Source organism: Hibiscus syriacus, unplaced genomic scaffold (assembly GCF_006381635.1).
Source record: "Hibiscus syriacus cultivar Baekdansim isolate YM2019G1 unplaced genomic scaffold, ASM638163v2 tig00111234_pilon, whole genome shotgun sequence".
NCBI lineage: Eukaryota > Viridiplantae > Streptophyta > Magnoliopsida > Malvales > Malvaceae > Hibiscus > Hibiscus syriacus.
The window spans coordinates 639,660-665,488 of NW_024063028.1; the positions used below are offsets into that span (position 1 = coordinate 639,660).

General features: G+C 33.0%; 5 protein-coding genes across 7 annotated transcripts; 3 read left to right on the top strand and 2 right to left on the bottom strand.

Annotated features, from left to right (window-relative positions):
- The first annotated feature begins 5,944 nt into the window (after positions 1-5,944).
- On the top strand, positions 5,945-6,665 carry LOC120156588. Its single transcript, XM_039167887.1, has one exon. The coding sequence runs from the start codon at positions 5,996-5,998 to the stop codon at positions 6,386-6,388; it is 393 nt and encodes a 130-aa protein (XP_039023818.1). The 5' UTR covers positions 5,945-5,995; the 3' UTR covers positions 6,389-6,665.
- Positions 6,666-7,346: 681 nt separating this feature from the next.
- LOC120156589 lies at positions 7,347-9,636 on the bottom strand. The gene is made up of 4 exons (XM_039167888.1): positions 9,487-9,636; positions 9,283-9,365; positions 9,086-9,176; positions 7,347-7,575 (listed from the first exon to the last, which is right to left on the bottom strand). The coding sequence occupies exons 1-4, from the start codon at positions 9,513-9,515 to the stop codon at positions 7,545-7,547; spliced, it is 234 nt and encodes a 77-aa protein (XP_039023819.1). The 5' UTR covers positions 9,516-9,636; the 3' UTR covers positions 7,347-7,544.
- Positions 9,637-12,163: 2,527 nt separating this feature from the next.
- Positions 12,164-14,582, top strand: LOC120156586 (GTP-binding nuclear protein Ran-3). 2 transcript variants are annotated; one of them, XM_039167886.1, is made up of 8 exons: positions 12,164-12,364; positions 12,510-12,564; positions 12,902-12,958; positions 13,070-13,187; positions 13,442-13,531; positions 13,613-13,792; positions 13,873-13,950; positions 14,056-14,582. In XM_039167886.1, the coding sequence occupies exons 1-8, from the start codon at positions 12,362-12,364 to the stop codon at positions 14,123-14,125; spliced, it is 651 nt and encodes a 216-aa protein (XP_039023817.1). In that variant the 5' UTR covers positions 12,164-12,361; the 3' UTR covers positions 14,126-14,582. The 2 variants fall into 2 exon arrangements, with proteins under 2 accessions (XP_039023817.1, XP_039023816.1); XM_039167885.1 differs by having other exon boundaries at positions 12,165-12,364; positions 12,495-12,564.
- A 3,774-nt stretch (positions 14,583-18,356) lies between these two features.
- Positions 18,357-20,829, bottom strand: LOC120156658. 2 transcript variants are annotated; one of them, XM_039167954.1, is made up of 3 exons: positions 20,688-20,829; positions 19,713-20,119; positions 18,357-19,375 (listed from the first exon to the last, which is right to left on the bottom strand). In XM_039167954.1, exons 2-3 carry the CDS (start codon positions 20,112-20,114, stop codon positions 18,539-18,541), a joined length of 1,239 nt encoding a protein of 412 aa, XP_039023885.1. In that variant the 5' UTR covers positions 20,115-20,119; positions 20,688-20,829; the 3' UTR covers positions 18,357-18,538. The 2 variants fall into 2 exon arrangements, with proteins under 2 accessions (XP_039023885.1, XP_039023883.1); XM_039167952.1 differs by having other exon boundaries at positions 18,358-19,375; positions 19,713-20,127.
- A 1,615-nt stretch (positions 20,830-22,444) lies between these two features.
- On the top strand, positions 22,445-25,281 carry LOC120156610. The gene is made up of 4 exons (XM_039167913.1): positions 22,445-22,622; positions 22,852-23,073; positions 23,313-23,531; positions 25,043-25,281. Exons 1-4 carry the CDS (start codon positions 22,566-22,568, stop codon positions 25,250-25,252), a joined length of 708 nt encoding a protein of 235 aa, XP_039023844.1. The 5' UTR covers positions 22,445-22,565; the 3' UTR covers positions 25,253-25,281.
- Positions 25,282-25,829: the final 548 nt, after the last annotated feature.

Genomic DNA, 25,829 nt, shown 5'->3' on the forward strand with positions numbered 1-25,829 from the left:
AAATTTTAATATAATGAATTTAATGGATTTAGATCTAATGACGAAAAGATCCATTTATATTATTATACTACTGTTTCAAAATTAACAATTTGGTGCTTACATTGAACCAAAACCAAAGTCCAAAATTGAAACAATTAAATTTTAAGCAATGAAATTGATTTGAATTTTGGTAAAATAATATTTTATGTCTTTGTTAATTATATTAATCAATATTGTTGAACTATGTTTTTATAATATTTTGATATAACAAATTAAGGTAAAGTGTTTTTGGACTTGATTGAATTTGTTCAAAGTTCTCAAAAATAATTCAAAGTTAATTAAACTAGAATTTGAGCACAAAACAATTTTATGGGTACGTAGTACCGATACTGCTCTTACAGTATCGATACTACATGAACATTACCGATATTGTTCATGTGATACTGATATCAAAGGTAAGAGAAGTATCGATACTCTCTAGGTGGTATTGATAGTACCAATTTTTTTCCAACTCAAATTCCATAATGCAAAATAGGTATTGATACTACTTTACACAGTGGTATCGATACTAGTCAACCCCAACGGTTTTCAAAGGCTAGTTTATTTAAATATTACAAAGGTGGTACCGATACTCCATGTTCTTGGCAGTTTTATTTTACAGAAACTCCAAAACATCCCAACGACCAGAAACGACCACAAACTCATTTCAACATAAAAACAAGTTGATGACACTTGAAGAAGTATGACAACACCAATCCAAGCAATCAAACACAATAGAAGAGTTTTTCATTATTATTTTCTTTTCTCTTGTAAATATTAGTGTTTTAACGAGCTTAATTTTTGTAAACACTTTCCCTTGTGAGATTTTCTTAAATTAATTTAAATATAGTTAAATGAATCAATTTAAAAGTGAAATAAATTAATAATATAAAAATTATTTCATGCAAGAACAGTAAACGAGATGTTAACGGTATCGTGTGTTCTATTTAAGAATTAAAATTTAAAGTTTTAGACTCTAGAGTCTACAATTTTAAAATAAAATATATATTAACAACGCTAAAATCCTACTTACGAAAATCACTATCGGTATAATAAATAATAATAATAATATATAATCATTTTTTATCTTCAAATAAATTAACTTTTTTATTCAAACCAATCTTTTAGATTTATTTTATAATTATAATAATGAGAGTCAACTTTATAATACTGGACGGCTCATCAATCTTCAAAAAATAGCGCAATAATATGCCATCACGCCAGCAAGTGGCATTTAATAAAAGCTTCAAAATTTAATTATTAATATTTAATTTATTAATCGATTAATTAGATAAGTACTATAAAAATGCATTATAGTGATGATTATAATGTCAAGTTGATGACTATACTTAAAAAATCCAATGTCTCATTTTACTAAATAAACTAATTATTAATTTACGAGTGTAGTTATTAATGACTTGTATTGTTAAATTTTTAGTTCGAATATAAATAATTCTCCCCAATAACCTAAATAAAAGATTAAAAAGGCCATCTATTTCATTCTATTCGAATTTAGATAAAATATTATCAACCAGTAGCGGATCGAGAAATTTAGAAATATGGGTTCAAAAATTTTAATAGCCTTCTATTCAATATAATGGGTATACAAAATTTCTTATTTTTTTTCTTTTTTAATATATTGAACTATAATAAATATTTAATAAAAAATAATAGGTGTGCATTTGACCCCTATGTGACCGTATGCATACGCCCCTATTACGAACCACACATAACAACACAATCACATCATACAATATATTCATATTAACGTCGAGCATGTCCATATGACGAACACTCTACAACATAACATATGTTCTATTTCAAAAGTCAGAAGGGGCAAAAGCGTTGACTCTTTCCTTTTCCGGAAAGAGTAATCACAGAAATAGAAGACTATCCATCCATACACACCATTGTCACCATACTATCTTAAAAAACTTAATATTTTTAAAGTATTTAATTATTTAAGTCATCAATATTTTTTATCAATTATTAAAAATATATAATTTATAAAATAATTATATATATTTGATATTACAAATATATTCTTATGCTATTATAATTTTAATTCATGTTATAAAATAATTCATTTTGATCAAAATTATATAAGAATGGAAGAAAATATATTATTCTGATGAATATTAAGGACGAAATTTGATATTATATAAAAAAACAATTACTATACTAGTATTTTGACACGTATATTAAATCTATGTATTTAGTGGATGAGAGTTTATTTTGGTATTGTAATATATAAAGGGATATTATTTAATTCACATATTTTCTAAAATTTATTATAATCATATCTTCTTCTTTTTTTAATTAATCACTACTCCGATCTATTAATCAACTAATCCAGATCGGGTACTACAAAGGCGAGGGCAATCCTCTCAACCCAGTTTACTCCATTCGCAAACGCCAAGATTCGAAACCCTAACCCTGCTTAAGGAACCTAGTGTCTTATCCCACTAGACCAACTGGTTGTTGGTTATCTATTCTAATCCTTAACCTTTGACCCTAAAACTCAAAATTTTGAATTATAAGCTCTGAAACTTTAAATTCTAAACTTAAACATAAACCTGTAAATCATAAATCATAAATAAAACGCTTTAACCTTAAAATAAACAACTTTTTTAATAACCTAAGATGATTACAAGGATCAGTTCATAATTTTTTTAACTTATTGACAACGCATGCACATCATGACATCGCTATTCAAACTCAAAATCTATGGAGAGATTAATATTCTATTTTATCATTTAGACCACTTGATGTATTAAAATAAAAATACTTATTTATACTATCTATGTATTAATTGATTTTTTATTTATAAATGTATGACCCAACATGTAGACGTGTATATATATAGTATCATATTAAGAATAGTTACGCAAAGGAAATAAAGTAAACCTATATATATTTGATGGAAACTCATGTATTAATGAAAAGAATCATGACATGTATATTTAAATAGTAAATACATTAGCTTATTAATTAATTATTCATTCATTTGTACTTTATAAAGAAAGCCAGTTGGTTAATGAGATTACTCAGGTGTGTTCTTTTATGATTAATTAATTGGTATATAGTAATTATATTATTTATGTGTAGTAGTTTATAGTTTTATTTCCCATTTTAGATGTATTGATGGAGATGTTATTATATGCATAATATAAAACGATTTTTATTTGATGCATTTTAGTGAAAATAATAATAATTTCATAAGTATTGTTAAGATAATGACATGTTTTTAAATATATTAAAAACGTGGGCGGGAGATGATCACATATCGGATTAGATTTTTAATCTACTCGAATTATATTAAAAACTTAGGTTATCTCATTTGTATTTGACCCGGTTCGGGTTTAGAAAAATCCCACCTAACTCGAAACTCGATCCTTTTTATGTTTAAAATTTTCACCCGATCTACACATATAAAATAAGGTTTTAATTGCAAAAAATATATAATTATTTATAAATATATAATTCATAATTATAATATTATGTTTGATCGGATTTCTCACCCTAAACAAAAATTAAACTCAATCGCATCCTTAGAAAAATATGATAAAACCGAACTTGAAATTAAAGTTTTAAAATAAAAACTTGACGGGAACCAAATCAGATCGAGTAAAAACTCATCGAATGAAGATGAAATGTTGATCCCTAGGGCAGCTGCATGAACTTGTCTGATACAAAGCCGACCGACAAGCCCTAGAGTCCGGCCGTTATTGAGACAGGCAAGCCGAATCATGCAAGATAGCCTGGTCGACAGCTGCATGAACGATGAACGTATCTGATACAATGAACGTTAAAAATCAAGATTGGCTTATTAATCTGTTTTTTACTTTTTGTTGGTTAATTAATTATTTATTGAAACATTAATTTTGGTTTTAAAAACATGCAAATGTAGTTAAGCATATAATAAAACTTAATATAAAAAAATTACCCAAACTATAACAATTTTCTCATTTAGGTGTCTAAACTATTTTTCGAATATTCTAAGTGTCTAACGTTATAAATATTATCATTTTAAACCTAAAAAATTTAAGTTTATTCATTTTAAACCTCTTGAACGCGAATCTAATATTTTTGAACTTAATAAATCTAACCTAAGTATCTCAACTAAAACGAAACTATAATAATAAATTTTGGTTTTAAAAACATGCAAATGTAGTTAAGCATATAATAAATACTTAATATAAAAAAATTACCCAAACTATAACAATTTTCTCATTTAGGTGTCTAAACTATTTTTCGAATATTCTAAGTGTCTAACATTATAAATATTATCATTTTAAACCTAAAAAATTTAAGTTTATTCATTTTAAACCTCTTGAACGTGAATCTAATATTTTTGAACTTAATAAATCTAACCTAAGTATCTCAACTAAAACGAAACTATAATAATAAATTTATCATCAATATTCATTTAAAAACAATAAGACTAAAAATCCAAATCAATATCTCATTGAAATCTATAAATTTTATATTTATAATATTATTATATAACGTTGTTCATTATATTGATAATATTAATTACAAATCTTTAATATTTATCAAATAAATAGATAATCAAAATATACCTGAACATAAATTTTAAGAAGTGACGTAGTATTTTAAACAAGCGTAAACTATATCATTTCTCACTGAACTTTAGTATCTCTTATTTCACTAATTATATATTTAGTATTTTCAATCTACTCATTGAACTTTCGAATTGTTCCTGCTTTGATTACTCTGAATTATTTTTTATTACTTTTATTATTTTAATAACATAATATTTTATTATTATTTAATATTAAAATAATTTAAAATATAAAATAAAATAGATGGTGGATGTCCACTATTCGTCGACGTCAGACGCCACCGTCGATAGCCATAGATGATTGTCGTTCAATCTCAAATTTCATCGGCTGTTTCGTTTCGATCTCTTGAGTCCAAAGCCGACCTCCATTTTTATACTCTAGATCCTATCAAAAGTGAGAAAATCAAAACGCCAACAGCTTGTCAACCGCTTTAGACGTTGTCTGTTCGATCACATATTTTATGGGTCGCTTCGTATCAACTCTCTAAGTCCGAATCTGACATCTATTTTGTCGGAAGATGCTCCGAAATCCACGAATATGAGATCAAAAGTGAGAAAACCGAAATATTTTAGTTGAGATTTACGAGCTCTGAGACATTTTCTCGTGAAACAATCACCATATTCAGACTCAGCGTGATAAAGTGAGTCTCTTGGTACAATTTAAGATTAAATGGTTATTGGTTCTGAAGGCTAACAGTGATCGACGATAACGAGAATGAGCGGTGGTAACGTTGTAGATGATAGAAAAATGAAAATATTATTTTATTATTTATTTTAAATTAATTTTATATTTAAATAATAATAAAAAATACTACATCATAGAACAATAATAATAAAATAATTTATAATGATAAAAACATCAACAATTCGAAATTGTAATGCATAAATTGAGAAAAAATTGAAAGCATAGTAAATAAAATAGGAAAAAGATTGAAGTTGAATGAGAAATGATGTAGTTTATCTTTTGAATAATAGTTTAATTTACCCTTAAAATTAAGATGATATCTATTAGTGTGCTTTACCTTACAATTAAGAAGACCTAAAAGATCTTTTACGGAGATGAAATGCCTAAATAGTAGTAATCCTTAGAGAAAGGGGGAAAAGAAAAGTAAGAGGGTTAAAATAGTCAAATGGTATAACCATCAATGTCACATCCATCCCGGGACCCATAAAATCAGACCAAAAGATTGACCGGACCATCCGGTAAGAGAAAGGCGAACCGAACCCTACCAATCACCTCCACCTGTTACCGACTTATCCGTTACTCCACCCATCTTTTATACGTTGGTATTGAGAATATAGCATTAGCTCAGTGGTTTGTAACCCAGTTCTCCAGTTTCAGTTGTCAGCTGCTCTTAAATTTTTTCCCAATTCCAAAATCCCTATTTCTTTATGGCTAATCATCTTCTCACTTTCTGCCCCACCGGATTCAACGCCTGTGCTATTCCCGGTTACCTTAAACCTCACTCCGACCGCTGGAAGAGTCCCACTGTTTCGTCTTCCTCGACGTGGTGGTTTGCGCCGCTATTTGGAGTATCGTCCGATCCCGACTACATCGATTCCGATAAGGATACCGAGCTGAAGAAATCAAGACGAGGTGAATTGGAAACGGAAGCCGGACAAAAATCGACGATCGCAAGGTTTCTTCCGGGTCGATTGACGGAAGATAAGGCGAGGCAACTCCGTATGATGACTACAAGCACGTCATCGTTTCACGACGTCATGTACCATTCAGCTATCGCTTCCCGACTCGATTCCGATTTCAAGGATAATTCTTCTCCGTGACTGGCGATTCAGTCCTTGTTTTGAACCTCTTTATTTTATGATTGAAATATAAATTGTACGTCCTCTCTCTCTCTCTCTCTCTCTCTCTCTCTTAAGGGATGAAAGAATTTGTTAAACAATGAATTCCAAGATGACGATGTCAAATTGCATTTTTTTTTTTAAACAGACGATGTCAAATTACTGAATATCCGATGTAGAATCGTTGTGCCTAATGGCGTAGTTTGCAGATTAGAACTGCTATTACACTGTAACGAAGGGGAACCACTTTAGGATTCGATGTGAAGATGTTGAATGTTTTGTTGTTTTCTGTTGTTTGGAATCACAGGCCTACCATCGTAGTTATTCGTAGGCCGTCATAAGAATCTCCAAATATCGTAAATAAGAGAAGAGGACGTTAAGAAGGTATCAACAAGAATATGCTAAGTTCAGGGTTTTGATGCTTTTCTTTTTAATATGATTCCATCAAACTTAGCTGGTCATTCTTTGTGTACGCTTCATTCAATTTGTATTTATGTGGCAAGTGTGCATCTCTTTCTTTGTCCATTCAAAGTTCCCATGGGTAACATATTGCAAACAAAAGGCGAAAAAGTGAAGAGGAAAGGGTTGTCAAAGCATGCCCTTTTGACATCGTAAAGGGTTTCTCTTAAGAAAAAAACAAAATCCAAGAAGTCGCAAAATTTTCCAAACATGTGAAAGAACTGCTGAAAAAGAACAAGAATCATGCCAAAGGGCTGTGGTCCAACACACAACTAACCCAGCCACTTGATTCCCGTTTCGTTTCCTCCAAATCAACAAAGCCGAACCCCAAAAATTTCGTTCTTACTATACAAAATAAATACTTGACAACGATGCAGATCAGTATGCATAATGTATGGATGGCTTTGTTTTACTATAGAACATCAAAACTTAACAACTCTGAATGTGTATACGTGACCTGCACATCGATCACACAAGTTTAACAAGAAGCAGAGCTCACCCTATCTTATTTCTCTTCAAAATCGAAATTAATTCCCGAAATGAATTATAACTGCGAGATACAATTATCATTCCTCAATAGAGGGAATGAGAAGAATACACTATTCAACTTGTTCTGTGCCATAAAAGAAAATTATTAAAGAGATAAAAACCAGTTCCTCAAGCCAAACTCTCTGCATGTTCACTTGCTCTCAGCATCATATAGATCAGCCCTGAAAACTTATTAAGGAAAATAAAGCAGAAGAGGAAAAAAAGAGAACGAGGAACATACTGACAAGAAGATGTCTACAATAAGTGTTTCTAATGACTAGTAGAAACATATATATATATATATATATATATATATATATATATATATATATATATATATATATATATATATAGAGAGAGAGAGAGAGAGAGAGAGAGAGAGAGAAGCATGATTACCAAAACAACATAGTATTTGATTCTGGGATATTAAGTAGAGAAGAACAAATAATTGGAATATACATAAAAAATGTTACTATCGTAGAACAAATTGTCGTTTATTTGATTATACAGTATGATTTTAGCTGACAGAATAAATATAAGGTATGAATCTTACCATTTAGATTACCTGTGGTTATTTTCATTACTACAAGTGAAAAAAAAATATAATCTCCTATTACCTCTTCATACGCATCTAACCCCTATAGACTCGGCCAAAAACATGATTCCTTTGTATAACCATAAGAAATGGCATTCTTAACAACTGAAAAGGTTGGATTACTTAGAGCTTACAAAAAACCATTTTTCAGTTTAAAACATTTCAGAAACCAATGCACCGAGGTTTTAATTCAAAGCAAAAAGAATCCAAAAAAAAAAACTTAATCTTGCTTATATGCATCCATCAATTCCTTACAATCGAATGTACCAATCTTTCAGGGGCAACAACAGCGTCATGCATTGTGCAGACTCATGTATCGTTCAAAGCAAAGGACCTCCTATTGCAAATATGTTGCATATATAAATCATTGAATGACATGTCAAAGCCAACCATTTAAAACTGGAAGATGCAATCATGCAAACACCTAGTGTTGTTGGGCCAAACATCTAGATAGAAAACTCGAGTCAACTCGTAATTTCATAAACTCGCTCAAAAAAATTTCAAATAAAGTTTGAGATATAAAAAGACTCGAATAAATCGAAATTTTTAGTAATGAATGGATTGATTTTCAAGTTCAAGTCGACTCCATCAATCCTGCATAATATATGTAATCGCATATGAAGAAATATATATGTATATCATATATGATTAAAGTCATTTAAATTGAAATCAATTAATACCATAACATTATAAATATTTACAATCAAATTTAAACATAAACTTGATCAACTCGACTCAACTCAAAAAATTTCAAATAAAGTTTGAGTTATAAAACATGACTCATTAGCTCGACTAACTCAAAACTATTAGACTAAGCCCGGTCATCCTACATCTAGGTGCAACATTTACCAATGCATTATTAACATCCACAAATGCTACTGTGTTATATGACTTGCACCAATCACCAATTTAGCCAATACACAAGAGAACAATTTAAACACTTAACCCAAATATCCACACAATAATTTAATCACGCAAAAGAATACGCAGTAGCATATCTCAATAATTTAAGCACGAATGATTCAAAGGAAAAAAGAACAGAATCAACAATCAGGTATAGTAAGTAAAACAAAATAAGATTGATAGAATAAGGATACACTAAATAAGAACCGTGAACAAAAGCCCCAGCCAACACGATAGTAAACAGCCGGTCCCTTAAAACCGGGTTCTTCCTCAAAGAAAGTCGAACTGAAAAATGAAAAAAAAACCCCCATATAATATTAACATCTGAGAAACGAAACGCAGAGATCAAAATCACCCTAACGGGGGGAAATTGGAGAGATACTATACTTACTTAAAGGGAGAACAGGGGCATAGACTAAAGGGACTAGGAACTTGAAAGGGGGCCCTTTGTTTTGCCTCCTATAAACAACTTCCCTGCGAATACGTATTGAAATAGAATATTTAAGAATCTATTGCGAGAATTAAAGAAACGAATTATCGTCGAGAAATAGCCAACAAAATATATGGAAAATGTAGAATTATTGAAAGCACTTACGAATTAGAGTTATCAGAAGGGATGGCCATGGATGAGCTTGAATAAATTACTTAGAGAGGTTTGGGGGCAGAGATACGTTCAGCGGGAAGTGAAGATGGCGAGCTTAGCCGTGATCCAGATGAAAAGATCGAATAGCATACAGTAATTCTTGCCTGACCTTTTTTTTCCGCCCACCGTTCGATAGGCTGTTTCAGGGCTATTAATATATTTGTCATTTATTGTCTGCTTGATATATAAAATATATCTAATTCTTTCATATCATATAATTTTTTCAATTTTATACATAAAATATTCATGCATAAATCGTTTCTCTAATTTCTCTATAAATTAATTGGGTAAACTACTCTTTTAATTAACTTTTTATTCTGGTAAGGTCACACAATTTTTTTAAAATTAGATCTAATATTTAATTTAGGCACGTCTTTAAAAAATAAAGATAAAGTATACAAATAGTTCCCGGGGTGTTATTTTATCAAATCATCTGACTATTAAAAGTTACAAAATAATCACCGACTATTCATATGTTTTAAATTTGTGTGTTGTTTTGTAAAATCTCTGACTATTAAAAGTTACAAATAATCACCAAACTATTCATATGTTTCAAATTTGTCATTTTTAGTTAAAAAATTAACGATAGTATGAGTTGGACTTTAATTTGCTGACTGAAATATGTTAAAAATAGTAAAATATGATCTTCAAAATTCAAAAGAATACCATATCTCAATTAGCATGTTATTATCCAGTTCAAATGACCTTCAATTTTTACCGAATAAGGATGAATTTGGAACATATGAATAGTTCAATGACCATTTTGTAACTTTTAATAATCGATGGATTAAACAAAGCAACACCATATAGTTGTAGGATCATTTTATAACTTTAAATAGTCGGGTACTCAATAAAGCAACACGCTATAGTTAGGAGACTATTTACGTACTTTATTAAAAAAAATTAATGGTGATACTGACATGCCATCATTGAAAAATAAAAATGTCATTACATCAGTAGTTATAATAAATTTTTAACAATAAGTGATCAAAATATAAAATTTAAGTATGATATTGGGAAAAAAAACTAGTTAGATAACTAAAATAGAATAAAAATAATAATTGTAGTACTAACATGTAATTTACCTCCTTTATAATATAATAGCATTGCCTAAATACCTCCAAACAATGTCGATGCAAACGACCAATGACTTAGGCGTTGGATTCCGCAAAATCAGTTAAGCATTTGCACTGCTTACGCCTCCCTCATCAAACCTAATTGGGACGAGAAAGACCCCATATGAAAGAAAATAAGGCATCTTCACCTCCCTCGACGTATCCGCCTATTCTTATGGTTAGCTCATGACAAACCTCGAACGATTTAAGAGATCGCTTTCCGACGACCCTTCTTAGTCGAACTCTGATTTGCATGAAGAAGCGATGCTCCATATGCTTCGGGATTATCCTATAACCCGTGGTACATGGCTACACGTCCTTCCACCCTCTCTTGCGGCTGAATTCTTTACATCTTCATGACTGCCTCTCCACCGGTTATATGATGCTGACTGATTTTAACATCCAATGGAATCTCCTCTTCACTTCTTTGACTTGACAGACTTTGAAAAGTGGGGATGAATTGGTACTTGATACTGCACGCCCCCCTTGATTCTGTCTTTGCTCGCAAAGTACACTAGGCCAAGCACTTTCATGGTTGCAAGGAAGTTAGCTCTATCTCGACACCGAATGTACCAATGACATTCTAGTGGCAAAAGTCTCTCCGCGTTGGTGTTGTCTCAACACGGCTGCTGCAGTCTCAGCCTCCACCAATTATGGCTCGGTTGGAGGTATCACCAGCAATGATCGGTGAAGGTAATTGGCTCGCTGGCTTTTGCAAACCTAGTGAAATTACGAATGCATTGCAGACGGAACTATGGAGTATATTTGAAGGCCTAAAACTAGCTTCATCATTGGGTATTGAGATGAGTGGCGGATCTATAATATTTTTTACCGGGAACACACATATGGTAATAACATTAAATTTTAAATAGGATAGGTACAAGTAAAATTTTAGGGTGGGTACCGTCAAAGAAGATAAGTAATTAATCAAAGAAAACTCAAATTTTAGAGTGGGTACAAAAAATTTCAAGATAAGTACCATCATCAAAATAACTAATAAAAAAAATTGAATTTCAAGTTGGTACATGCCCACCCTCACTAGGCTGTAGCTCCGCATTGAGCTTATGTGAATATAAACTAATAATTTAACTGCAATAAAGCTGATTGAAAATGTAAACTCAGGCTTGAGCCCTTTTAACCTTGGTTTTCATAATATGTTTTTAAAATATTTAATATGAATTAATTAAATAATAAATTAATATCAATGATTATAAAAAATTACCAATAACTTTTTTAAATTATTTAATGTTTTTTTCAATTACATAGAAATAATAACTGAGATGGGGAAAATAGTAATAAAAGGAGTTTGAATTTGCTTTGAAATTAAAATCCAAAATGACATACGTTTTTTTTTCTAAAATGCCCAAGATGATATTTACCAAATTACCGTCCACTCCCTTGAAAATCAAAATCCAAAAGAAGGCATTAGCGCGTCATAATAAAAGTGGACCCCAGAGGGAAATAATCGGACGGCGGAGAGGATTTAGATGATAGAAGAAAATGGTGAAGATTAGTCTAATCCAACGGCACAGAGAGTTGCGTCAATTTAAAGTCGGGGCCTAAGACCAAAGAGCTTTAAGACTCCACAAAAGCCCTCACTCTTATAAAACCCTTGGCTATCGCCGTCTCCCAATTCACTCGCGCTCCGATCCCCTGATTTTTCCAAATAAACGCAAGATTTGCAGATTCATTTCTCCTCTCTTTGTTGCTTAATGGTGAAATCTTCGATATCTCTCTAAATTTTTGCTTGTATCTTTTGTTGTTTCAATATCTTATCTATAATCTATGGTTTTAGTTTCGAGATAGATCCTGATTTTCCTTTTTCGTTGTTGATTCATTGTGCAGGCGTTGCCCAATCAGCAAACTGTTGATTATCCGAGCTTCAAGCTCGTCATAGTCGGCGATGGAGGAACTGGTAATTTCATTTTACTTTGCTCGTAGATTCGATTTACAAGGTTTTATTTGGTACGGTTAACTGGTTGGAAGGTCGAACTGGTATTATTTGATGCTAATTGATGTAGATTTTGAATTAAAAAGATATATTAAGTGAAAATAAAGTATTATTATACTTTTTCATTTCCATGGTTATTGATCTGTGTACATTATAACACTGTGATAAATATGCTTGTTTACTCTTGCATATATGTTTTTAGTCTTCAGCTTTTCATTTAGTTATAAAATCTAAGCTTATTAATTTTAAATAAGTGGACGCATTGTTTTGGAATTGCTTAAACTTGATGTGTTGGGTGCAGGAAAGACCACTTTTGTGAAGAGGCATCTAACTGGAGAGTTTGAAAAGAAATACGAGCGTAAGTGTTTTAAGAACATTGGTATTGGTTTTGGTTTTGGTACTGTTTGAGCAAATTGAGTGCCTTGATATAGATGTTTACTTGGACGTTTTATCATTTTTGAATGTGCAGCAACCATTGGAGTGGAGGTTCACCCGTTGGACTTCTTCACTAACTGTGGGAAAATCCGGTTTTATTGCTGGGATACTGCTGGGCAAGAGAAGTTTGGTGGTCTCAGAGATGGTTACTAGTAAGTCATTTTATGACTTGCGGTTTTTTGATTAATTGAGTAATGCCAGAGCCCAGATGAATGTCCTTTTATTGTTATTGTATAAACTTTATGACGTTCTTATTTTTAGCTAGGGTTTTGATGTGCACGTTTAGTTCTCTTTATCGATTGGCTTATTCCTGAACTTTTCATGGCTTTTATTGTTTTGATGAGCCTATGTTAAAGCTATTGCGTTGTAGTGGTTTTCTTACAATTTTTTTAATCATGTGTTGCAGCATCCATGGGCAATGTGCCATTATTATGTTTGATGTTACTGCCCGGTTGACCTACAAGAATGTTCCTACATGGCATCGTGATCTTTGCAGGTGAGTTATGATTGGCAATCTTCACCTCTTTATGGTTTTTGTAACAGCTTTATGTAACAATTTTGTTCTGCTAATGCACAGGGTGTGTGAGAACATTCCTATTGTTCTCTGCGGTAACAAGGTCGATGTAAAGAACAGGCAGGTCAAGGCAAAGCAGGTCACATTCCACAGGAAGAAGAACCTGCAATACTATGAAATTTCAGCCAAGAGCAACTATAATTTTGAGAAGCCTTTCTTATACCTTGCCAGGAAGCTTGCCGGGTAATATGAAATTGCCTTTGTTGCATAATTAATGTTTTAATGCAGATGCCTTGATTGATGCCTAATTTTGATGATTTCAGTGACCCTAATCTTCATTTTGTTGAGTCTCCTGCTCTTGCTCCTCCTGAAGTTCATATCGACTTGGCTGCCCAGCAACAGTATGATAATCCTCACAATACTTGTTTTTTGGTTTTATCTTCAATGTTACCTGTGGATTAGGAGGCATTTATTAATTTGTGTTTTGATTGATTGGTTTGTTGTAGGCACGAGGCTGAGCTTGCAGCGGCAGCCAGTCAGCCTCTTCCAGACGACGACGACGATGCATTTGAGTAGAAGAGAGGATTTCAGTTCTTGTGCTGCTTTTTCTATTTTCAGCTCGGTTGGATTTGTGTTGTCATTTTAATATTTTTCATTATTAAACGGGAAGAAATAGGGGATGGTTTGTGAGGTCGTTTGAGGACACGGGGCATTTGTAGTTTTAGCTACAAATTTTCGAATATAATTGTTGTTATGGTGGATTTTGTTTCCGACTTTCTGTTTATTGTCGGTGTTATGGATTTTGCCATCCATATGCGATATGAGATTCTTGAGAAGAATATTGGAATTTCCACTTACCCTCATTTTGCAAGTTGATGTGAACTGGGATCAAAAGCGAAAGCCGAGGACATGATGAGCCCCAAGTCGACGGGAAATAAATCGACAACCCTCCTTTATCTAAACACCATCTAGGCTTCTGTTTTGTACCCAACTTTGTATGTTCTTTATTTGAAATCCCATCATGCTTGTTAAATACATGTTATAGTTTACTAATTACTAACCATTGCGATGATTGATATAGTTTAAAGTGATTGTAAGATGGTATATATTTAAAATTTTATTAACTAATTGACAAATGTACACTCCCTATAGACACAACAATGACATAACTATTCGAGTTCAAGATGTTTAGGAAGGATAATATTTTCTTTTATCATTACAGTCACTCGATATATTAAAGTTTAAACCCTAGAATTTCCTCGATTCTGGATTTTGAACTCCATAAATTCAACTTTTCGAAAACCTTTTTTTGATTAACAGGCTGCAAATAATGTGCAATTCATAAAAAAGGAAATAATATTATTATTCAATAATAATAAAAAAAAGGAAATAATGTCTCAGTTTTTTAATTACTTTTAATTATTATTATTTTCAGAGTGTATTAGCATTTATTTGAGAATTATTCAGTGATGAAAGGCAACTAAACTTATGGGAATTCCAAAATGAAACCCGAGATAAATTTATGGGAGTGATACTTATTTAATATTTATTTAAGTAAATGATACTAAAAGAAGTTTATTTAAGAAAATAACATCTTTTTAATAAAGTGTGCCATGTAGATTGTTTTTTATAAAAGTCATTTTTTGTAGGACATACCTACGTTGATATGACAGGAATTTCGAAAGAAATTTGAATGTTTACATAATTTAAAATTAAAATGAAAGAAACGAGGATAATAAATAAAAAAAAACAATAAAAAATTATATAAAGGGAGAATCATATAATTGTTTTCATCTGGTTATATGTATGAGAATCGAAAACAACTTAAAATTTAAATATACATATAATAAATTTAAACAGTGAATATATGTTGTTTGATATGATAATTTTGTTCTTTCTAAGTGATCCGAATTTAAATGAGCGTAGTTTACATATATGTTATTAAAATAATAATAATACTTTGTATGTGTGGGTGAGTTTAAATCTAGATCTTTTAAGAAAGTTTATCGAAACCATTAACTGCTCAACATACGTTCAATGATAAATAATTGAGGAACGGATGACTGTCATTATATTAATGATTCCATAGTGTTTCAGAAACGAATTAAATAAAAATACGGATTTAAGATTGAAAAACTTACTATTAGATATTTGGCAGTTCCGTTGGTAACCAGAAAATTATCCGAGAGAGACTGTCATAATCTTTTAGAGTCTAACACGAAGGAAGGTTGACCATTGGTCGAACTTGAAGTGAAGTTATGTTGGTAGGCTACATACAGTCAATACAATCTGTGATTTTTAGAACTGTTATTTTCAGGTCTCGACAACTAATCATCTCGAAGGCTGTTGTGAAGAGAATTGAGTAGATTTGTATGAGGTTTTTTTTGGGTGGGAGCAGACTAACCTGCTAGGGGGGGGGGGCTAGGACTCGAGGATCTGGCTGGATGGAATCGAGCTTGCTTGCTCCAATTGCTCAGGAAACTCCTTGCAAATGATGGCTCATTGTGGGTGGCTTGGGTGAGATCGTACGTTACCAAAGGGGCTGATTTATGGAGTTTTGAGCCTAAGATCAATTGGATTAGCCGGAGCCTAAAGAAGGTTTGTTTCTTTTCGTGAGGTAGCTAGGCCCTTGTTTGTCTCCACTACTAGTAGTCGCGTCTCGACTAGGAGGATCTGGTTTGACACGCGCGTTGCAAAAGCCAAAGTCTCATGGCAGAAACTGGTGTGGTTTCCTTTGCATGCGCCAAGGCATGCTATTATTTCTTGGTTGGCTGTGTCGGACCGACTGGCTACTAAGTATAGGTTATACCGGATTGGAGTTGCTGTGGATGGGTTTTGTGTGCTTTGCATGGATGAGGAAGAGTCAAGAAATCATATTTTCTTGAGTGCACCTTCTCGGTTGACATTCGGAAGACTGTTCTCCATGTGTGGTGTTCGGTGCAGTGTGGGAGAATGGGATAAGGAGGTGCAATGGACTGTTGCACAAGTGAAGGCTAAATCTTCTTCTATTTCCATTTTTAAAACTGTGTAATGCTTTTATATATTTGGTACAAGTAGCGTATTGCCCTGAATTATTCCAAGATTGCTAACCAGGCTATCAAAGAAATATTTGGTACACACATACGAACAAATCAACTTATTCCAAGGAAACTTTAGTAATTTGTTCCTCCATCGGTTCCAAGTATCAGCATATTTAAAAATTCCCAGAGCTTTGCCAGATAACTCCATCTGCAGCAGCATCTAGAATCAATTTCTCGCAATCTCCCTTGATTTCGAGATTTTCTTCCAACTCTAACTGCATATCTGCATGCAACTGAAATGGATCCCCAACTAGAAAAAGGTGTCCGTATATGTTTCAAATACAAGCAATGTTCTGCACTGATACAAGCAGAACGCATACGATTCAGCTTATGAATAATCCTCCATGGCAAGATGAACAATGAACAGAAATTTTGAATGCTAAATACCCTACAGATTGTATCAATTGTAAGTAGTTTTATTAGGGTAAGACGACATCATCATCACTATAAGCAAAATGATGACTTTTGATGAGAAACTCCTTGTAAACAATTTCCATGGTAAAAAGGAATAATTTTCTTTGTGTATGTTAATGAGCAGACAACATGCTTATTCGCTTGTGAAACAAATAACTCTAGTATATGTAATAGTGGCAGCATCTTGAGTAAAAATACAGATTTCAGTTGTGCCTGATGAAGATCTTATCGGAGAGCAAGCATGGTATCTTCTACCGTTGTTTCGAGAAATCCAAAAGCAGACTCAGGCTTAACAGGCAAAAACTGCACATAAGGAGCACCTTCACAGATTAGCTAATAACAGTTCTATTTTACAGCCATCCAAGTGGCTTGAACAAAGAGATGCCATGTGACCATTGTTTATGTGAAATACTTCCCAAATTGACAAAAATATGTATTTTCAATTATTATCTTATGCTTGCTCTTTGCAAGATCATTACCAATCGGTCCAATCCTGTTCAAAATTTCAGTCCATCCATTATCAACAAGAAAAAAAAAAGGTTAAATTATGCAATGAAAATACAGAAAGCATGAGAAGCAAAGATCTCATCATGATTACTTTGCAGCAAAGTGAAACATGCATGGCCCAGCAGAAATGTCACACTACATTGAGAAGCTTATATAAAGGTCCAAAAGAAAACCTTTTGGAGAATTCCAGATATCAGGTCATCCCATGGCACCCACAAGATTCTGATCTTATATCTTTCAGGAACACAGATATCTAGGGCTCACATAAGACTTGAAATAGAAGCATCCAGCGAGCCACATACTAATGAAATTAGTGCCTCAAAATAACTCCCTCGACAAAAATTGGCCCACTGTTGAAAAGCAAGAGAAAGGTGCCAAACCCAGAACTCATCTTCAGAGTTCAGGCATTTGGAAGGAAGGTGTCTAGCCTCCTTCTTTTGCCCTGGAAAATACAGGGGGAAGCATCAATAATTACCTCAACTTGAGAATCATTATGCTTTAAACAAAGTATTATACCCTGAGAACATTCCCATCAAAATGAAAGCTTGACACATATTTCCTTAATATTAATCAACTCAAATATCAATAAAAGCATAAATAAATCAGTTGTGCATCTAACAAAAGCAAGAAATATACACAAGAGAACAAACAGAAAAATGCATTCATGATATCTGCTCAATTGTTGGAAAATTCCCGATATGCTATTTCTCAAAGTTCTGTTTTGCTAATATAAATGTACAAATGAGGGAGAGAAGAAGAGAGGGAAGAACTGATACAAAATGTTTATTTCAGAAACATTTAACGGTTTCTGTTGTGTTACTTTCATTTCAAAATATATCACTATATGCTCTATACGCAAACGAGGAAAATTAATAGCATATTTCATCAAGCTTGATACAATTGAGGTAGCCACCAGTGTCATTATTTATCCAAGCCTAATTCTAAGGGAAGAAACAAAAGTGGGGGGGGGGGACACAGACACTCCATGTTATCTTATAGGAATGCTGCTATCAGCGGAAACTAAGTTTCTTAGCTCCATCAAGTGCTCATCATTAGATATATGAAGTGAAAGACGAAGATTTGTCACTAAAGTTTCTTGTTCCCAACTTAAAGTCCCTGATGCATGCAAGGCCTCCAAAATGCAACGATAGGCATGTAACTCTATCCTATGGATCTTGGCAGCCAGTTCTTCCTTCCTAGGAAGGAGACAATTTCCTTCCTTGTCTCCCCTTGTACAAAAAGATTCAGCATCACTACATTCACCATCAACAACTTCAATAGGACCTGTAGAAACACAATGAGGTAACCTATAGAAATCGATACTACTCACACTACAGCTACCAACAGAGCATGTAACACTATCAGCATCATTCGTTTCTAAATGCTCAGCAAAATAACATCCAACAGCTCCATTTGGTCTTCTCTTGACTCCATGCACTTCAGACAACCCAGTTCTGCCGTTAAGAGAGGCATGTATGTATGTTTCACCTAACATATCTCTTGGGAAAGCAACAGCATCTACCTGTTCAAGAATAAATGGATTTGGAACAACCAGTCGGTACAATCTTTCATTTCTCTCAACTGCTCTAAGCTTCTGTCCACCAGCAGCATGAGCTTCAACCTGAGAGTAGCATCCTCTCTTAAGAGTTCTTGAGGAAGCAATAACAGAATCCTGGTAATTAACCTTTGTGTTAACACGACCGCATTCATTCTTCACATGCCTATTTGTCCTTCTAATGGTATTTTGAAATTGGGAGCTAGAATTTTGGTTGTGTCTAAGAGTGGAATTTTCACCGTGTTTCACATCTTCACAACTGCCAAAACCCTGCATGTAGACATTAATAACATAAATGAATATCTTGGCTTGTGGAACAAGAACCAAACATATGACATCACATAATAGAAATAATAGATAGTACTAAGATCAAGAAGGGTTATTGTCCGAGTGAAGGGATGCCATTTAGGTTAGATAAATGAGAATATTCAAGCTAACCCCAACTTACAAAAACATGAAATACATTTGGAAACTAAAGATGGACATAAGTATATATAAACCTTGTATAACATAAATTCGTTTAACTGGGAAAAAGTGAATGCTGAAATCGCTTTGAAAACTTAAAATTTTCAAAAGCAGGAGGAATATAGATTAAGATAGGAAGTACCTTTCCAATCACAACCCATTCATTGTCTTGCCATGATTGTCTCACGCGAGCATCAAATTTACTGACCTTAAACTCCAGAGATGATCCAAGCAACCTAACCAAAATGTACTTTTTCTCCAAAATCGCTAAAACCGTTGCCATCTTCCAAGAAAAGTTGTCAAAAACCTCAATAATATCACCAGGAACCCAATTATATGACACTGCTGGTGCAGGAGGACAAGGTCTAATAGCTTTCCTAGATACCTTCTCCATGATTGTCTTGTTAGTCGCATCGGAATAACCTTCATATCTAACTTTGTAGTCGTGGCCATTGCCACTGATTATTTCAGCACAATGCCAGGAGCCCGATGGCACCTCTTTTCTGCTCAAGACCTCTACTGTGGTCCCTTTCTTGAATCTCATGATCCCTATTTGACAGCAGAAGACGTTGACAAATGAGATGATTAATTCATAAAACAAATTAAACACTAAATAAAACATACGAATACAGTCAAAATATCCTAGCGAACGTTATTCATGATTTGAATTAGGGGGAAAACTTTTTAATCGAAAAGAACAACAAAAAGATCTAATGCGAGCGTTATTCATACTTGTAAAATTAGTTTAAAGTAGATACACAAACAAAACAGTCAGGAGTCTGTTCGGTACGCAAGAAAATGCAGGAAAAAAGAAATCAGAATATCCGGAAAATTTTAAAGTGATCTGCTAAGTTCAAACTCTTTCTACCTTTAAACTCGGAATTAAGAACAATAAAAAAATCAATAATCACACATTTAATCGCCTTTCTGCCTTTCGGCCTACGTATCCACCATTTTCTCAGTAGCCAAACAGAAGAAAAAATAACAACAATTTCAAAAGAAAAAGGACAGAGAGCAGTAAATCAAACAAAAACTGAAGTTGTTCATAATTAGAAATATACAATAAAAATAAAGTGATTACTTAAAATCATCAAATTTGAGGAAGAGTTTCACTAACCTTTGATGGAGGATTGAAGAGAGAGAAAAAAAGATTAGCTTTTGTTTTTGTTACTCAGTGCTTTAAGAATTTAATTTGTTGATATGAATTTTTCATTGGGGAGAAATTAGTATATATGGCGTTTAAAGATTTAATTTTTATTTTATATTTTTAATTGGAAGAAGAAGAAGAAGAAGGAGAAGAAAGAATAATGGAAATTGAGTATAATAAACAAGGAATAATATGGTGGGCTTTCTATGCCAAGTTACCAACTGCCTAAGAATAGCTTCTTGTGGTTTTGATTATCTGTTCTAATCTTATTGTGTTCATTCTCTACTCTCTCTCTCTCTCTCTCTCTAGTAGGATTGAGCAATGAAACTGAAAAAACCAAAAAATCGACATGAATCGAGAAAAAAGATTCGGTTTGGTCCGGTTTGATCTTATACGATTCGATTTTCGAATTGGTTTAAAGTCTCAATTCTCTTGATTCGGTTCGATTCGGGTTTTTCATATGGAACCCATTTGTTCCATATTTGAATCGAATAAACAATTTTTTTAAAATTTATAGTTTCAAGTGAATTTTTCATTGAAAAGCCGATAAACCAAACCGAAAAAATCGAACCTTTACAAAAACCGAACCGAACCGAAAAAATCGATTTCACATAATTGGGTTTTTTAACCATTCGGTTTCGGTTTAAATTCTAAAAACTCGTTTATTTCGATTCGATTCAATTTTTAATAAAAAACCGAACCGAACAGAACCGAATATACCCCTACTTTCTAGGTTTATTTAGGAAAAATAATGAATAAATAGTGATTTATGTTAAATTGAAAACTAATCTCACTTTGACTAGTGGCAATCAATTGACCATTGAAAATTATTTTAAATTTTATTAATATTTATTAATAATTTTAACTAAATTACTAATAATTTCGAATCATTATCCTCTAATCAAAAGATACGTTTAATAAGATTACATCGTTAGCGTTTATAAACTCTATGATTTCTCTTCTTCTTTTGATGTGGAACTATATCTTCGTCCTGTCTAGAAGGAAGTGACCTAGCAGTCCAACCCTCAATCTCCTTCACTCCTATGTCGAAACGAAGACTGATGACCCTGCACTTGTTAAGCCTTCCGTTCAGTTCAACAACGATCATCACGTACTCAAACTCTCCGATGTAACCATGCTTCTGCATGACCAAAAGGAACTCGATGATCACTTTAAAGGAAGGCCTGATCATGACCCGACGTTTTCCCCTCTTCTCCGCATCGTACGCTCTTCAGTGCATCGTTCAGAACGTTGACCCTCACCATTCTTGCAGATACAGGCTGCTGCTGCTGCAGAAAGCAAAAACCGGTGGCTAAGTCGGGGGGATTGAAGAGTAGTGAACGGAAAGGCAAGAGCAAGAGCGTTCCACGTAAAATTAGACTGTTGAGGATTATTCTGATATTATTTGCCACAACATTATTATTCTTTTTCTAAAAGACAAGTATGATAAAATATACGTATCATAATTTATAAAATTTATATCTTATTACGATATTGAGTTTGAATTTTTAATTAGAAGAACATAAGAAATAAAAACGATCAAATTAAGGAGCAACATTTGAGAGTTAAATTTCAGTCCAAGCCCAGCAGATTTCATAACGTGGGCTTGGCAATGGCATCTCAATTTTAGTCGATCAGTCGAATGTAATCTCCAGAACTTTCTTTTCCCCCAAGTTGAATCACGAAAGAAAATCGCGCGACTCGACGCTATCTGCACGATGTATCGCCAAATCCACGACGCCATCGATGCCGCGTAATGCGAAGTCGCAAATCATCACTCTCTCGCTTTAAATAAGGCACTCGTATTTCAGTTTCTCTCTATTTGTGGTTGCCGAGACGATACGATCCATGGATTCCTTCTGGAACCAGTTGCTTTCCGATTCATCTAATCACGATGAACAAAAAGTAAGGTTTTTATGTGTTTTTTTCTCTTCATTTTTATGTTTTAGATTGTGTCGTTGACTAAATAATCTTCAACTTTTCTGATAACTTATCAAGATACCTCGCCCGTTTATGGCTGTTGTTTTCTTCTTCTTCTAAATACATAGAATACATAAATTTTAATGTTTTGATAGGTTACGGAGATTCCATTTGTATTCAAATTTGGTTTTGAGTTCAAACTTTTTTTTTTCAGCTACAAGTATGGAATCAGGGATCTTTAATGTACCCGCAAAATCATCCCGGAGTAAGCAGTGGGGTTACCCTAAACCAGACTAATGGAAGCACAGTCCACGCATCTCAATCTCCAAACACTTCTGGTGCCAGAGCTTTGAGAAAAAGCCAGTCTAATTTATCTGCAACTGATCGAAATGAAAGGAAAAGGCTAACTGATCAGGCATATCGCGAAAGAGTAAAGGTTCACCTCATTTCTCTTGAAAGAATTTGGATACTGTGGAATATGCCTTCGGAAAAGGATTCAATTTTCATTCTGGGGTTTTGCCTTTTCTGTTCTAAATTCACAGTTTGAAATTTTAGTGAGAATATAAAAAGGAAGAATTAAAAAAATAAAAGCAGAATCCCAATGCATATAAAGATTTTGTTCCTATTGATGTGTAGTTTGAGTAACGAATTCATATATTTTTCCTTTGGAAACAGAATAACAAAGTGCAAATGCAATTGAATTTGGGGAACCTTGCTAGAGAAAATGATTTTTTAAAAGAAGAGAATCAGTCATTGAAAGAGGATAATGCTTCCATGAATCAAACCTTGACAAAGCAAGTAGCAATGATTGATCAGTTGCGGAGTGATCTTTTGCGGCTGAAGCGCGACCATGACAAACAAAATGTTCTTTTGGAAACACTTGCACAGCATCTTGTATGTCTCTTTTCTTGCTGCTCTTCATATACATGTATTCTTTTTCTTTTTCTTTTTCGCTTGAAGAAATAATGAATATACTCCTAATTGACCATAATAGTGCTAAAGGATGCTGGCTTGAAATGCTGGCATGCATGGTTAGGCCTGTAAACGAACCGAACGAACACGAACGATAGTATGTTCATGTTGGTTTGTAACTTTAGCCGAACAAACAAACGAATACGAACAACTATGTGAACGAAATTTCTTGTCCATGTTCGTTCATTAAGGAATGTAGATTGTTCGTGTTCGTTTATGTACTTTTGGTAAAATGATAAATGAACACAAACTAACGAACGTAAACGAACACAAACGAACGAGCTTAAACGAATATAAACTAAAGGCATAAAATTAATTGACTTTGTATTTGAGAATTTTTTTCAAATAATTTTAGGGTTTATATTTTCTTTAATTGATTTGATTATTTTTTATTTGGGTTTAAAGTTAATTAGGTTTTAAAATATTATTGGGTTTAAAGTTAAAATTTATTAGGTTTTAATATTGTAAATGGGTTTGGAGATTGGGCTAAATATAAACGAACAAACATAAACAAATATAAATTAACGAACATAAACAAACAAATTATTGAACTTAAATAAACTAACAAGCCCATTGTTCATGTTCATTTAATTAAACGAACATTAAATGTTGTTCATGTTTATTAGTTTAATAAATAAACGAACATAAATAAACTTTCCGCCAAATGATTTGCGAACAATTCGCTGTCGGTTCGTTTACAGGTATTTGTATTCTTGCTGCAAATTTTCATTTCAAATTAACATGTCCAACGCATATTGGGCGATTACAGAGGTCGTTTTATCGCCCAAATATATGAAAAACTTGGAATGATTTTAACTCGCTTCTATAGGGAAAATATCTTTATCCGACACTCACCAGTTTGTCCTAGTAACAGGGTGTAGTAGCTAGTGGTCATTAGCTACACTCAAATATGGATATTAGGGGTTAACTTTGCTTGGAACTTTAAGCTTGGGGATATCATATGAAAGAATCCTAGAGAAATAGATGAAGTCCGAGTAACCGGAATTATTAACTTTAAATTTGATTAAATTTATTTGTAATAGCATCTGAGAAGCATGACCGGTATCTTAGAAGCAACCATTCACGTACGGACTAAATTAGTTAAGAGAGTGTAAGTAATCAAGTTTCTTTGACCTTGTTCGGCATGAGGGAACAAAAATGGAGATATGGGAAGTTGAAGGTTTAAGTAAAACAATTTAGCCCCAAAACATTTGCATATTTTTCTCTTTTCATGTCGCATCACCTCACCGCCATAGTTGCTAGTTCCCAGCAAAAATCATTGCATATTTGTTACTGATTTCATTTGGGTTTCGGTGATAGACTTATAGTCTTTGTTACTAAATGGTTTCCTTATAAAAGCCAACATTTATTTCTCATTTTAGAGCTTACATATATTGGTAATAGTTTTTTTCACTCGGTTGTTTTAATTGCAGGCTGATCCGTTACGTCTCGAAAATGAGACACTAAAGGCCGAAAATGCTTCACTAAGGAAGAGTGTGAATCTTAACAATGGTGTACCGCGGCTATTGGAGGAGAACGCGAAGTTGAAACTTGAAAATAAGGTACTCAGGGTTCAGAATGATGCTTTATGTGGGAAGATTATTAGTGACAATGACAAGAAAGAAGCAAGAATCATAAGCTGAAATGCTGTTCAGCAAGTTTTGTTTCTTTTGTCCATAGCTTGATTTTGCTTTTCTGTACATGGCTGCTTCTGGCATGCCGTTTAGCTTCTTGGTTTTCTTCATCTTTTGATCGGTCTTCTTTTGTCAACCATCTCTGTTGGTCTTGTATCTTTTCTTGGAACTCATTGATCGAGTGGTCTCAGTGATAACACATTATTTTCTTTGAAAGGATTCGAGTTTTAAAAATACTTAAAAAAAACAAAAAAGAGAAATAACTTTTTTAAAAATCAATTTTTAATCAAAATTAAAAATAATTTTAACCAATATTCTTTATCTGAATACACTTCTAAAAAATAATGTAGAACATGTCCTACTTTGGAGACCGTGAAATAATTTAGATAAATTATAAATTTCATCACTCAACTTTCTTTACATTTTTATTTTGGTCACTAGAATTTGCTCATCGTGTTTTTGATTTACTTTCTACTTTAGTTAGTTTGTTGTTAAATATTTAAGATTTTTTCATTTAAAAAAAAGGATTTAATTTTGAATTTTCACGAGTTATATATATCGATTCAATGCAGATCGTGTAGTGGAT

Excerpts from the sequence above, each read along its gene's own strand:
- LOC120156588 (XM_039167887.1), top strand. The coding sequence starts at position 5,996 with ATGGCTAATCATCTTCTCACTTTCTGCCCCACCGGATTCAACGCCTGT.
- LOC120156589 (XM_039167888.1), bottom strand. The coding sequence starts at position 9,515 with ATGGCCATCCCTTCTGATAACTCTAATTC. Across the intron at positions 9,366-9,486 it reads CCTTCTGATAACTCTAATTC|GGAAGTTGTTTATAGGAGGC; the intron begins GTAAGTGCTTTC and ends ACGTATTCGCAG. Across the intron at positions 7,576-9,085 it reads GTTCACGGTTCTTATTTAGT|GGCTGATCTATATGATGCTG; the intron begins GTATCCTTATTC and ends ATAAGTTTTCAG.
- LOC120156586 (XM_039167885.1), top strand. Across the intron at positions 12,565-12,901 it reads AGTCGGCGATGGAGGAACTG|GAAAGACCACTTTTGTGAAG; the intron begins GTAATTTCATTT and ends TGTTGGGTGCAG. Across the intron at positions 13,951-14,055 it reads GACTTGGCTGCCCAGCAACA|GCACGAGGCTGAGCTTGCAG; the intron begins GTATGATAATCC and ends GGTTTGTTGTAG.
- LOC120156658 (XM_039167954.1), bottom strand. The coding sequence starts at position 20,114 with ATGAGATTCAAGAAAGGGACCACAGTAGAGGTCTTGAGCAGAAAAGAG. Across the intron at positions 19,376-19,712 it reads AATGGGTTGTGATTGGAAAG|GGTTTTGGCAGTTGTGAAGA; the intron begins GTACTTCCTATC and ends GTCTACATGCAG.
- LOC120156610 (XM_039167913.1), top strand. The coding sequence starts at position 22,566 with ATGGATTCCTTCTGGAACCAGTTGCTTTCCGATTCATCTAATCACGAT. Across the intron at positions 22,623-22,851 it reads CTAATCACGATGAACAAAAA|CTACAAGTATGGAATCAGGG; the intron begins GTAAGGTTTTTA and ends TTTTTTTTTCAG. Across the intron at positions 23,532-25,042 it reads AAACACTTGCACAGCATCTT|GCTGATCCGTTACGTCTCGA; the intron begins GTATGTCTCTTT and ends TTTTAATTGCAG.